The sequence below is a fragment of the Prenolepis imparis genome, unplaced genomic scaffold (assembly GCF_030444845.1).
Source record: "Prenolepis imparis isolate NDT839.2.m4 unplaced genomic scaffold, iyPreImpa1.0 SCAF_52, whole genome shotgun sequence".
NCBI classification, from domain to species: Eukaryota; Metazoa; Arthropoda; class Insecta; order Hymenoptera; family Formicidae; genus Prenolepis; species Prenolepis imparis.
The window spans coordinates 159,781-172,809 of record NW_028141210.1 but is presented as its reverse complement, the minus strand read 5'-3'; the positions used below and the strand labels follow the sequence as shown (position 1 = coordinate 172,809).

At 27.2% G+C, this 13,029-nt stretch overlaps 2 protein-coding genes across 2 annotated transcripts; both read right to left on the bottom strand.

Moving 5' to 3' along the window:
- Window positions 1-298: 298 nt before the first annotated feature.
- On the bottom strand, window positions 299-3,305 carry LOC145947202 (uncharacterized). Its single transcript, XM_083057005.1, has 5 exons — window positions 3,209-3,305; window positions 2,358-2,764; window positions 1,089-1,188; window positions 678-779; window positions 299-538 (listed from the first exon to the last, which is right to left on the bottom strand). Exons 1-5 carry the CDS (start codon window positions 3,290-3,292, stop codon window positions 368-370), a joined length of 864 nt encoding a protein of 287 aa, XP_082913131.1. The 5' UTR covers window positions 3,293-3,305; the 3' UTR covers window positions 299-367.
- A 4,547-nt stretch (window positions 3,306-7,852) lies between these two features.
- Window positions 7,853-10,845, bottom strand: LOC145947201 (uncharacterized). The gene is made up of 5 exons (XM_083057004.1): window positions 10,472-10,845; window positions 10,287-10,371; window positions 9,939-10,207; window positions 9,673-9,798; window positions 7,853-9,517 (listed from the first exon to the last, which is right to left on the bottom strand). The coding sequence occupies exons 1-5, from the start codon at window positions 10,472-10,474 to the stop codon at window positions 7,853-7,855; spliced, it is 2,148 nt and encodes a 715-aa protein (XP_082913130.1). The 5' UTR covers window positions 10,475-10,845.
- Between the last annotated feature and the right edge of the window lie 2,184 nt (window positions 10,846-13,029).

Genomic DNA, 13,029 nt, shown 5'->3' with positions numbered 1-13,029 from the left:
GTTAGATAGGAGAAAGCAGTCGAGACGTACTAAAAATGTTTTAAAAATTATGAATGTTTGATTTTGATAGTAATTAATCGTGTTGCTCATGGCAATGAAAATTATAAAAATGTCACAAGCAAACCAATATATAAAATATAAATTTATTGTTATAAATATAGTTATAAAATTGTTATAAAAATTATTATCTATAGAATATAATTAACAAAAATATATATAAGGACTCTCTCTTTAAACAACTTCTTATTTATTTTTAAAAATAAAAGCAAATAAAAATGTTGGTGCGAGGTAATTTAATACATCATTTATCGAGTAATGCAAAAAATAATAGCTATATTTATAAACAAACAAAATTATTATAATAAAATCAGTGACTCACGGAGGCATAATAATTTAATGAAACAGTCGGTAGCATGCAGGGTACATTTACAGCTATAGGTTGTTGGCTACGTAATAAAGTGTGCACAAAATTTTTTTGAAAATCAACCTTTCCGTTGTACCACATTGATTCATACGCAGCGTGTGCAATATTAGTGCTCTAAAATATTAAATTTTATATACTATATATATATATATATATATATATATATATATATATATATATAATATATGTATATATGTACACCAACTCCTTCTTTTTTTGTGTATCTATATATACATTTATAAATGTAACTTACTGCACTTAGCAGATGATCAGCTGGCCACGCGCACAAATATACTTTTGCGAGAGATGAAATAAAGAAAATTAAAAATGTCGATTTGACTGACATTGGTTGCCGCTATTAAAAGGGAAATAATAATAAACAACGATAATAGCAACTGATAACTTCTGTGCTATGTTTAAGCTTTGTCAAACGATATAAAGATATTTCCTAAATTACACGATGCGTATGAAAGAATTATTTTGAATAGAATATATGATGCAATTATAAAGGAAATTTTTGTTAAAATAATACGAAAAATAATAATGGTATATTATAAGAGCTCTTTGTTTAGTGCTTATATAAATAAAATAATGCAAGAATACATTTTTATAAAATATACACTTGTATTTGCATTTTATGAGAGATAATAATAATTGTACTCACGCTGAGAAAAGTGCAGCCAGTAAATATGATAACTATTGTACTGACAGCCAACGACGCTAACATTACATATCGAATAGAAAGAGTTACTTTTTTTCCATACCTGGAACACACAATCACACAATACATCTATTTTTATATAGATCTTGTAAATTATACGATTCTAAAAATGTTTTATATTATTAAGGCATTAAATCAATATATATGTATGTAATATAATAAAATAAAAACATAGACAATTAACATAAGATGTTTGTTATGTATATTTTCAACAGAAAACATCATGTAAATTAAATTCAGAACAGAACTTGCTTGAAAAAAATTATTTTTTGTAAAAATAATTTTATTAAAAGAAATACTTGATTCACATACATTAATTCCAACTAATGTCCGAAAAATTCAGTTATTCTTATAAATATATTGTAGCGTAGAAAAAATGAAAGAAACATTTTAAAAGGTTGCAATTTTAACTTTAATGCGCTATCGGTAGTTTTTAAAATTTTTGTTAACTTCTGTACTAAAAACAAACATATTGTTTTGCTTTTAAAATTACATATGTGTGACACTTTGCAGCTCGATAAAAAAATTTCTCTCGAAAAATTCTATTCATGTTCCATAAACTACAACATTTTGTTTACAACGCTATTTTAAAAATTTTCTTACCATCTTTTTTGACCGAGTTAATGATTTTAAAATTAAACCTTAATTTTTTAGAAATGATATGTCAATACTCAGTGAAAAATTATCATAGACAAAAAATTAAAAAAGCATTTTGACGCTTGAAGTATCAACTTTAACACGTCGGTGATTTTAAAAAAAATTTTTTTATTTTCCTTGTTCTGAAAAATACAGATTTAGTTACAAAATCGTGTAACTCGGTCAAAAAAAAATCGTAAGAAAACTTTAAAAATAGCGTTTTGTAGGCAAAATGTTGTAGTTTATGAAACTTGAGTAGAATTTTGTGAGAAAAATTTTTTATGGAGGTACAGAGTGTCAAAAATACGTAATTTTAAGGAACAAAAAATATGTTTGTCTTAATCTTAAAGCATAGAACAAGAATAAAAGTTTTTAAAAATCAAAAACTGATTCCGCATTAAAATTGAAACTTTAAGCTTCAAAATGCGTTTTTAATTTTTAGTCTATGATACAATTTCGCCGAGATTCAGCGGTTTAAAAATAGCATAATTTTTAGGATAGGAAAAGTGTTCCCTATTTTTTTTAGTATAGTGTATAATATAGTATAATATTGACAATGAGTATTTTATTATTTACCAGAGTAATTCTTGATGTTCTTCTATACATGCACGTAACTCGGCAAGTTTTGTAACTGCTCGAAATCTGCTGGATAAGATATCACATCTCGCCGACACGAACCACAACAGAAGCGCGATAAAAATGTTTGCGCATACCTGCGTATAACTTTGATATATAAGTAGTATGTGATGTAAATAAATGATAGTCTTTAAAGGTTGATAGTCTACGGAAAAGGGATAATCTATGTCGATAGGAAACGGATGCGGTTCTACGATGGGACTAATAATAAGCAGTAGACCGGTTACAGTGAAGGCACATACTGAACCTACATAAATTGATTTACAACTATCAATATATTGATGAAAAACGTTCCTTTCTTGTGGTTTCGCACGCTTGCAATAATCCTCCAATTCATAAATTACGTACTGCAATTGAATTATGATATTAGATAAATGTTTACGACATGAACAAAAATTTAATATTGCATATTATTTTGCACAATACAGTTTAAATTTTATATTAACATTTTTTTTTTACAAAAATGTAGGTATATGTGCGTGTATATATGAATCAGAATTAATAATTTCAAAATATAATTTATTCAAAAAAGTAAAACATTATATATATTAAATCATATTAATATTTATTACATTATATAGATAAATTACAAATATGTAGTTTAATTCAAAACTTGAAGAATATTGATTTAAATAAAGATAGGTTATTATTTTAATTTTGTAAAAGATAACAATAAATAAATAAACATATATATACATATATAAAAATCAAAAAGACAAATATACATATATAATTTTATTTTTATTATTATAAAACTGTGTTTGTTATTTAAAATAAAATTAACTTCTTACTTGGAGACGATCATACTGACTTGAGAAGCAAATTATTTGTAGTGGAACTTCCGTAGTAGTGCACAACTCGCAGCATAGTTTCATTATCAAAAATGAATCTGACCGATTGATATAAATTGTGTATATTATTGCAATCACCATAATCAATCCATGCAGGGTAGAAAAACAGCGAAATATTTTATTACGCATCTTTTCCCATTTTGTAGCAGTGGGTGGTAATGGCCAGCAACAGGCAAATAACAAATCCGCTTTCAAAAACGCGATTAGTTTCTCGATTGTCAATGTATTTGCCATAACAATTGTGTTAAGCCTATTCTCTTATATTATTATATCGTTACATGCGATGACATATGATTCGAACTAACTTTGTTTAACAGAAGATGACCTCGTGCATTTCGCGCAAAGAATTACGTATTATAGACATTTAATTTACTATATCCAGATATACTAACTGTAAACATGAAACTTTTTAGATAATGTAGCGCACGTAACCCCTCTGATGCATACATTTCCTGCTTTGCAGTTTTGCTTCTGGCAGAGAGAACCATGTGTTTAAGTCCACAAATTATTCAACCAGCGAATGATGTATCTCGATGCCGAGCTCTACTATAATTGCACAATTATCTTCTTACTTTACTAGACATAATCTTAATTACTATAAGTATAGGAGGATGATAGACGAGATAATAAAGGAAAGTACGTAACCACCAAATAATATACCGTTAGCACAATATTGATACAAAGTTAGTATTGTCATATAACTTATTCTTTTGAGAAGTTTAACGTATGTTTGATGTATTTTATTGTGGATGTGTATATTGTTTTATTAATTTATATTATTGTTATAAAAGTTAATTATTATATACAGGGTGTCACTTACAAACCGCCCACTAAGTACATAGCGTTTTTCCTTACCAAAAAATAAGTCGAAAAGTCCTGAACAATTTCTTTTTTACAACACTTAATAATGGAGTAATAATTCAGTAAAGTAACGGCCAAACAGCGCCGAGTTTTATCCTGGCGCACGTCAGTGAGTCGCACAATGTGCGTGAGTACACATTACCAGAATGTACTGAATTTTATTACTTCATTATCAAGTGAATTATTACTCCAATACTGAATTATTACTAAATTATTACTCCATTATTAAATGTGAATAAAAAAAAATTGTTCAGGACTTTTCGACTTATTTTTTGGTAAGGAATAACGCTATAATGTACTTAGTGGGCGATCTTTAAGTGACATCCTGTATAAAAGTTTTGAAGTTTATATATTTCCCTATAAATTTTAATATTAATTACAAGGTAAAATAATTAATTATTAATATATATTTGTTATAAAAATTATTATTAATTCTTTTGGATTTACATTTAAATTTACAAATTCTTTTTACAGAAATGTAATAATCATAATAATTCTCAAATTATTTTGTTATTTATATTTATATTTACTTTATTGTTATATTGCTGAAGCTTATTTTAAATAATATATTATTATTTATATATTAATGTTAATATATTTATTTTAATTTTTTACGTTAATTGTATAATTACTATTAAATATTATTATTACAAAAGTTATAGTAAAAATCAATTTGTAGATTATTTTGCTATTTATATGTGCATTTACGTTTATTATTACATTTAAACTTTTCTCAAGAACTGCTAATATGTAATTATATCAAGAAACTAAATCTAAAATTCGAATATTTAAATATTTAAATATTTAAAGAGAGAATGGATTATTAAGAGCTTCCCTAAAAATAAATAAATTCTTTAAAGAAAAAAAGATTTTACGCTTTTGCTGCGCGCCTTGCTTTTAATAGTTTATTTTCCAATTAGTTAAATATATAATTATATCTATATTAATTTCTTTGTTGATTTTATATAATAATTGCTTATATATGATATTTTAGTTTAAAAAAATCTGCAGAATTATATTTATATTCCTAATTAATAAAGAATAATAGTAACAATAAAAAGTAATAATAAAGTAAAAATAAATACAAAAAATAATTTATTGTATATTATTTATCATTAACCATTTATAAATTTACTCAATGCAATTATAAAAAAAAACCAGCAAGAAAACTTATATATTTATTTTTATTATTATGTAAACTGTCATTGTCATACAACATTTTAATGCTTCTTGTTTTATTTTTTTACATAATCAAAAAAAATCCAAAGAAATTGATTTTCTTTTCGCATTATCCAGTGTTATCTTCAGAAAGAATTATTCGAAACGTTGTCAGAAAAGAGAATGCCGTTGAGATGTACTGTAAAATTATTTAAAACAATTTATAATAAAACATATAGTAAAATTATATATAATATATATAATAACGTATTATTCTATATACATGCTTATTAAACACTTGTAAAAGAAATTAAATACATTGGCCAAAAAAAAAACGGTACACTCGAAAAGTAGTAAAAAATTGTCAAAGTTCAAGAATTTATAACTTAGCTAATAATTATGATATCGAGGTGTTTAAAAAACGAAAATGAAGCTTGAAGTCTGTAGTTTGAGAAAATTTTAGTGCCGATTACGTGGAATGATCAGTTTTGCAATGACAAATGATAGAATGTGAACCTGCAAAACTGCTGAATAGAAGGTCCACTTTCCTGAATTGCACGGCGTGAATCAGTTTACGTAGCTCAATGGGATAAAAAGCACGTGAAAATTTGAACTTTTCTCTTTAAAATGCGCTTTGGCGGAACTCAATACGATAATTTTTCGCTGAGTTATCGCAATTTGAAAAAAGTCAGTTTTTAAGGACAAATTGTGATTTAAAATGTGTATCTGCTATCTTTATCAATTCGAATCGTTGCAATTCTATTCAAAAATGTTACATTGAATGCGGAGGTGTCTCGAAGCGAGCAAATTGTGCCGGGCATCTCGCGCAAACAAAGTCCGAGTAGGATATTCGCGGAGTTTTCGCCGGTAAGGGTTCGGCACTACTTCCTCGAGGATCGGAGAGTATTTATGAGGATTTCTCCGCGTAATAAAAAGTGAGAAAGTGAAAAAGTAAAAAAAGTAAAAATGAAAAAAATGAAAAAGTAAAAAAAAGACACACAGATGTGATTTCAAACAATGACGTTTTTCTTTTTTTTTTTCATTTTATTTTTTTAGACTTTTTTAAAGACTATAAAAAAAGATAGATATAGATCTAGCATGAGGCACGTAATCTGGATCTTGAACTCAAATTATGTTGCACGTTACTTATCAACACTTCTCTTAAGTTGCTCAAGTTTTCTTTTTCGAGTCATTTATTAACTTTATTTCTTCTATTCTAATAAACTAAAAATTATTCAATAATAAACACTACATATGTATATGTTGCTGCAACAATATGACCATATAACAAAGAATATTTCTTTACTTTTAGAAAATATTCTAAAAACATTTAAGGATATCTGTTAAGAGGGATTTTATAGTTTATTTATATGTATAGTCTATTTCTTCGAGAATACAATATTTTTCGGTATATAAAAGTGGTTCAATAAGTAAATAGACAAACGCGCGTATATAGTTTATGTAAAAATATATTTTATAAAACAAAAAATTACAGTTATTTCTCAAGATAATCTTTCTTTACACATTTGTACCAATTGTACCTATCCATTAGTTTTTCTAATGTAAGATAGAATATTTTTATTTGTTTTCTCGTTGCATTTGTGTAGTGCCATCTCATTAATTTTATCTCTTTAAAAAATTATATTAAAATTTTAACGAAATTTTTCTGCACAATTTATTAACATGATATTTATTTGTTTATTTTATAATTTTTCTATTTGTACATAAAAAGAAAAATATAAGGATGTTTCATTTTAAGTAATACAGTCGATTATCTTAAAAATAAAATGTTTTTGGGAAAAAAGTTTCATAAATTTCGAAAGGGACATAATATCGTGACCTAGAATTTTGTCTCTGCAGATAGATTTTCAAAATTATTTAGAGGTCAACATATAAGGTGGTTCTGTTTTCTTAAACGGAACCATTAATTCAAAAGGAATTGATTTGAGAGGATTGATTTGAGAGGAAAGAAAGAAGGGAGAGAGAGAGAGAGAGAGAGAGAGAGAGAGAGAGAGAGAGAGAGAGAGAGAGAGGAGGGGTAAATTTTATATTAATTTATTATTTTTATGAAATTAACTCAGTACTGAGTACATTAAAATAATTACTAAAGATATTAAATCTATTAATTTAATCTTTAAATTAATGATTGTTATTATATAAATTACTAAAGATATTAAAAATATGATAATTTTATTATTATATTTAATAAAAATCTAATATAAATGAAAATCTTCAAAAATCTTTAATGTAAACATAAATATATATATATATATATATATGTTGCGCTTAGATAATTTAAAATAATCTAGATACAGATGAGATAAAACATATGCGCATGTATCTCAGATAAAATAAAGATAGTTGCGGTTTAAGTATATCTAGATAAAAGATGAATTAGTTAAATATTTTATCTAGATACTTTTAAGATAATATTTGCAACAATTTACATAAGATATATAAAAATAATACATTCATCATGACAACTACGAAAAATAAGCATATATTTCAATATTAATACATTATATGTTATAAATTTATATATAAAGGTGTTTATAGATACTTAAATTATAAGTTTTTGTTTTTTAAAAACAGTAGTTTCTCAAATGTACTGTCGGACAAACGATTTCTTCGAGGTACAAATATCTGTTGCCCGCAACTGAAAAGGCGCTCCACTGGCGCGAATGATGGTAACGTGGTATTATACTTCAAGAAAACGTTTTTTACATTAGGGTATTGATTAAGAGAATCTAAATCTTTGGTTTTAGATTCTAAATATGACAGCGCCTCGATGTTACTATTAAGTATCGGCTGCACCGAACAATGCATTCCACTTTTTTTGTCGATATCATAAAAAAAATCTTCCTCTCCACTACTACTAGATGTTGATTTGTTTTCAACACGAAAACTATTTTCTGCATGAAAAGTATCTACTTCTTTCAAAAATAATTCTTTACACATCTCTATGTGACATTCTGGCACCCAATTTAATTTAAAGCGAGGTAAACTGATAGCAGATATAATATATAATTTACTATCAGAACAGTCAAAATCATAAATATGTTTAAATCGCTTCTCTAAAGCTATTATTATTCCATCTACCAATGGCTTGCAATATGATAAATGAGTTAAACTTGAAAACTTTTGTTTCAGTATAATAATTGTAGGCGCTACTAAGCCTAAAAAACACATTTTTTCTCCTTGCAGAATATCAATACTAGTCGCTAACGGAGACATAATCATGACAAATTCTTCTAAAAATTCAATTTCATCCAATCTTAATTTTTGGAGTTTAAGTTGTTCAAAAAGTGCATTTAGTTTAGTTTTACGAGTTAGGAGTTTTTGTATCGCATCAAATTGTGAATTCCATCGTGTAATTATTGGTACAAGAAATTTACAGCCGCATTCTTTGAAGCATATATCAGATACTACAGTGCTACGACTCAATAAGTTCCATAAAGCACTTAGTTTTGCAAAAGCAGAACGATACATCTTTTTCAAAGCTCCATTGCCAGGATTGTCTAAATTTTTTTTACAATCCGTTGTAGTAATCAGATTTAATGTATGACTACAACAAGTTATTTGTGGAGGTAAAATAATTTCATTACTTAATTCATCAGTAAAAGCATTATCATTATCAAGAATGCCATTTTTTGCAATTTTGTTAAATTCGTTAATCTCAATATCTGAATCCGAGTCTTCCATATCATTTATATCATTTTCTTCTACATTAAATTGAATTCGATCAGAACTTTCAAATCTCGTAACACCGAAACATCTGAAGACTTTGCCAAAATTTGTGGCATTATCAGTTACTATGTGAGTAACTTTAGCTACATCTAAAGAGAATTCTTTTAATATATGATGCATGATTAAAGCAATATTTTCGTAAGTATGGTTATAACGAATTCTTTTACAAGCTAAGCTATATGATTTTCTTTCTAAAGTTTCTGAAATGAAATGAATAGTCATTCCTAAATAACTTCTGTTTCTACACGACCAAATGTCAGAAGTTAAACACACATAATTTTGTTTTTCCAATAATACTTTTAGTCCACATTTTTTTTCTTTATATAATTTGTTAATTTCAATGGACAGTGCACTTTTACCAGGTAAAATGTTTTTAGATGTATTATTTGCTATCCCACAAATTAAATTTCTAAACGCCGGTTTATAAACAGTGTTGAGAGGACGCATTTCTTCAATTATGTAATTTAAAATTAACTTGTGTATCTGTAAGAGAAAGAAAATATTATTTTAGAAGAGTTTTTAGTATATTTATTATTTATTATTTATTATATTATCAATATATAGTTAGTATATTATTATCAGTATATTTAGTATATTATTATCAGTGCATTAAATATTATATATAAAATTATACAAACCTGTTTTACAGAAACGGATCTGTCTCTTGCAAAAAATGCCATGCTTTGAATATTTTGTTGATCTGTAGTTTTCTTACTATCTAATCTTTTTAATTTAATTTTTTGCATTAAATGAGGATGCACTCTCTAAAAAAACCAATAAAAATAATTTAATATAAAAGAAATTCAACATAAAACATTATTTTTTAGAATTCTAATAAATGTCTAAATAAATTTAAGAATCTAAACACTATAAATAAAAAATAAAAGAGAGATGTGTAACTTACATTATAATGACTGAAAAAATTTCCAGTACATGTTCTGGAACCGTTGATCGTTTTAGGACAATTTTTACATTGAGCTATTATTCGTGAGTCCGTGCTTTTACTTGTAATTTCAAAAAATTCTCCTCTTAAAATGTATGATAGAGAAGGTAAGGATGATAATGTACTATCCGTGTTTTCATTTGTATTATTATTGACTTCGATCTCCATAGTTTTCAGAGTTTCCATAGTTTCCAGAGAACTTGAAGAGGTTAGAATTTTTTCTTTATTTTCTGTTCAACCAAAAGTAATTGTGTATTATACTACTAACAGTAAAATGTAAAATATAAAAATATTCAAATATATGCTTACTTGAAGACTTCATAAAATATGTTTCTAGTGTAAGCGGTGTAGAGCAGATGTTTAGGTTAGATCCTATTTTCACTTTTCGTAGGAGCTACCAAATTGAAAAACAAATAGAAACAAAACAATTATTACAAATGCAATAATATCTATGAACCAAAAATGACCATATATATATAATATACAATACATACCATTATACTAATATGATGTGCTTTTTCGTTTCCAATCTGGCATTAGCGGTAACACGTTAATTCGGCAAGACCAATGCGATTATATATGCAATTGTGCCATTGCGATATAGAGGGAAAATGTTAGTCTGAAAATGTCGCCAACATCTGTACAAGAGAGGAAGGTATAGATTCCTATTCGTCTTCTGTGCGCATGTGTTGTTTCCAAACGCATGCCCATATGTCTGCCAGTTTAGCGCACGCGCATAAAGGACGAATAGGACTCTATATATCTTTCTCTCTTCGCAGATCTTGGGGTCACTTTCAGGTCAGCATTTTCCCTCCTATATAGTTACAATATCTGGCTTGCAGATATCATATAATCAAATAGGCGGAAAAAATTGTACTCACAATTAGTGCACTGATTACATTATTATCTTAGATGTTTTATAAAAGATATTATTTTTCTTATCTGAGATACAGATAAAGATGCCACATGCTTTAATTATATAGATAAAAGATAAAATTAACAATGATTACATCTAGATGAACATCTAGATAATTTTATCTAGATAACGGAAAACACTGTATATATATATATGTATACACATATATATATACAGTTATATACATACACATATATATATACATATATATATGTGTATGTATATAAAATTAAATTAAGCATTTTAATAAAATCCGCTATATACAGATGTGAGAGAGGTGGACAATAAGAGAAATCAACTTCGCACGCGAGAAGCGTGAGAGTCCCAACACGGAGCTACAGCGCTGAATCTGACACGTGGGTCCGGAACTTCGATTAAACCCGGAGATTTAGGATCGATAAGGAATTCGATCCGGGAAGCATTTGAAGCCATAAAAAACGAAGGGCCGAACAAGCCTGTAAGGTGCAAAGATCATTTCCAACGTTTCAGAGGAAAAGCGATAAGAGCAGAGCGACGGAGGGTAAATTAATTAATCGTGAAGGCCGAGAATCGCCAGGGTCACGCGACGGCCCTGAGTAGTGATCCTCCAGGGAGTGATCGGAATAATCGTCGCCATTTGTTTCAAAAGCGGAAGTGGTATGTTCAGCGGCAAAATTCAAACGTGTTTCAATGCAAATGTGTATATTTTATCTAATTTAGGCCCTGCGCACAATAAAGAAATGTTAGGAATAAATATATTAAATATTAGGAATAGGAGTTATTTTAAAATAATACAATTGGAAAGACTGATATACAAATATAAATTCGCGTATATAAAGAGCTCTTATTAGTTAACTAAGGCTAATGATATCCCTTTGATAGCCCTTTATATCCGAATTTGTATTTGTATATCAGAGTCTTTTCGATTTTATCACTTTAAAATAATTACTATTCCTAATATTTGATATTCGATCATTCCTAACATTTTCTCTATTGTGCGCAGGGCCTTATTCTTATAAAAATAAAATATTAAAAAATTATTTACAAACTTATTACAAATATTATCAAAAATATTATTAAATATTTTACTTTAATATTTTATTTTGTGAGTTTACAAATACATTTCTTTTATTAATTTAAAACTTCTTAAAAGTCTTTGGTTAGATCATAATAAAAAATATGTAATAAAAAATTTGTTATTACACAATATTATTACATAAAATTGTAATATCAGAAGTTTATTTCAGTTAGGAATAATACAAAAGAAAAAATAAATAGATAGTTTGTAAAGAGTAAGTTAAAGAATAATAAAGAAAATTTGTTAAGATTAAAATTTCCTTTATTGATTACATAAAGTTGAATAGCCTCAAAAATATTAAAAATAAAAATAAATATTAAATATTAAATATTAAATATTATTATGACTTTAGCTAGCTTATATATTCCTTTATATTTTCTCAATAAAGTATTAAGCTTCTTCAAATTCTTATTTTAATAATTACTTACCAATTTGTACAATTTATAATAAAATCAAATATAATTTCTGTTGAAAGTATAACTTCTTCATATTTTACACTCTCACTCTATCCTCTATCTCTCTTACTCGTTCGCTCTTTCTCTTTCTGTTTCCGGTTTTGAAACAAATGGCCGCCGACCAATAGAAAATGATACCGCTTATTCCGATCACTCCCTGGAGGATCACTAGCCCTGAGTAAAGTCATTAGATATATGTATATCTAGTGACTTTAGCCCTGAGAACCCGGAAGCGCCACTGATAGCTCCGTGAACTTGGCCCCCCAATTTTGACTTTTTGAGTTTTTTTTTTTTTTTAATTGTTTGTAAGTCGTTTGTAGGTGATTGTTAGATTAATTAAAACGTTTGTTAGATTAGCCTCGCGCTGCAAAATAAAAAATAAAATTGACCGTAAAGTTAGCCCCCGGTTTTTTATTTTGATCCTATTTCAGTTTTGCAGAGGCTGAATCGATGCGGAATCGTTTGTTGGTCACGAATATGCTAATTAAAACGTTTGTTAGATCGTCGTTTCTTAAATAAAAGGAAAAAACGATATTTGATAATTTTCTAGGGAAATATCCGCAAAGTTAGCCCTCGGCTTTTAATTTCGATTATTTAAGTTTTGCAGAGGCTCAATCGATGCGG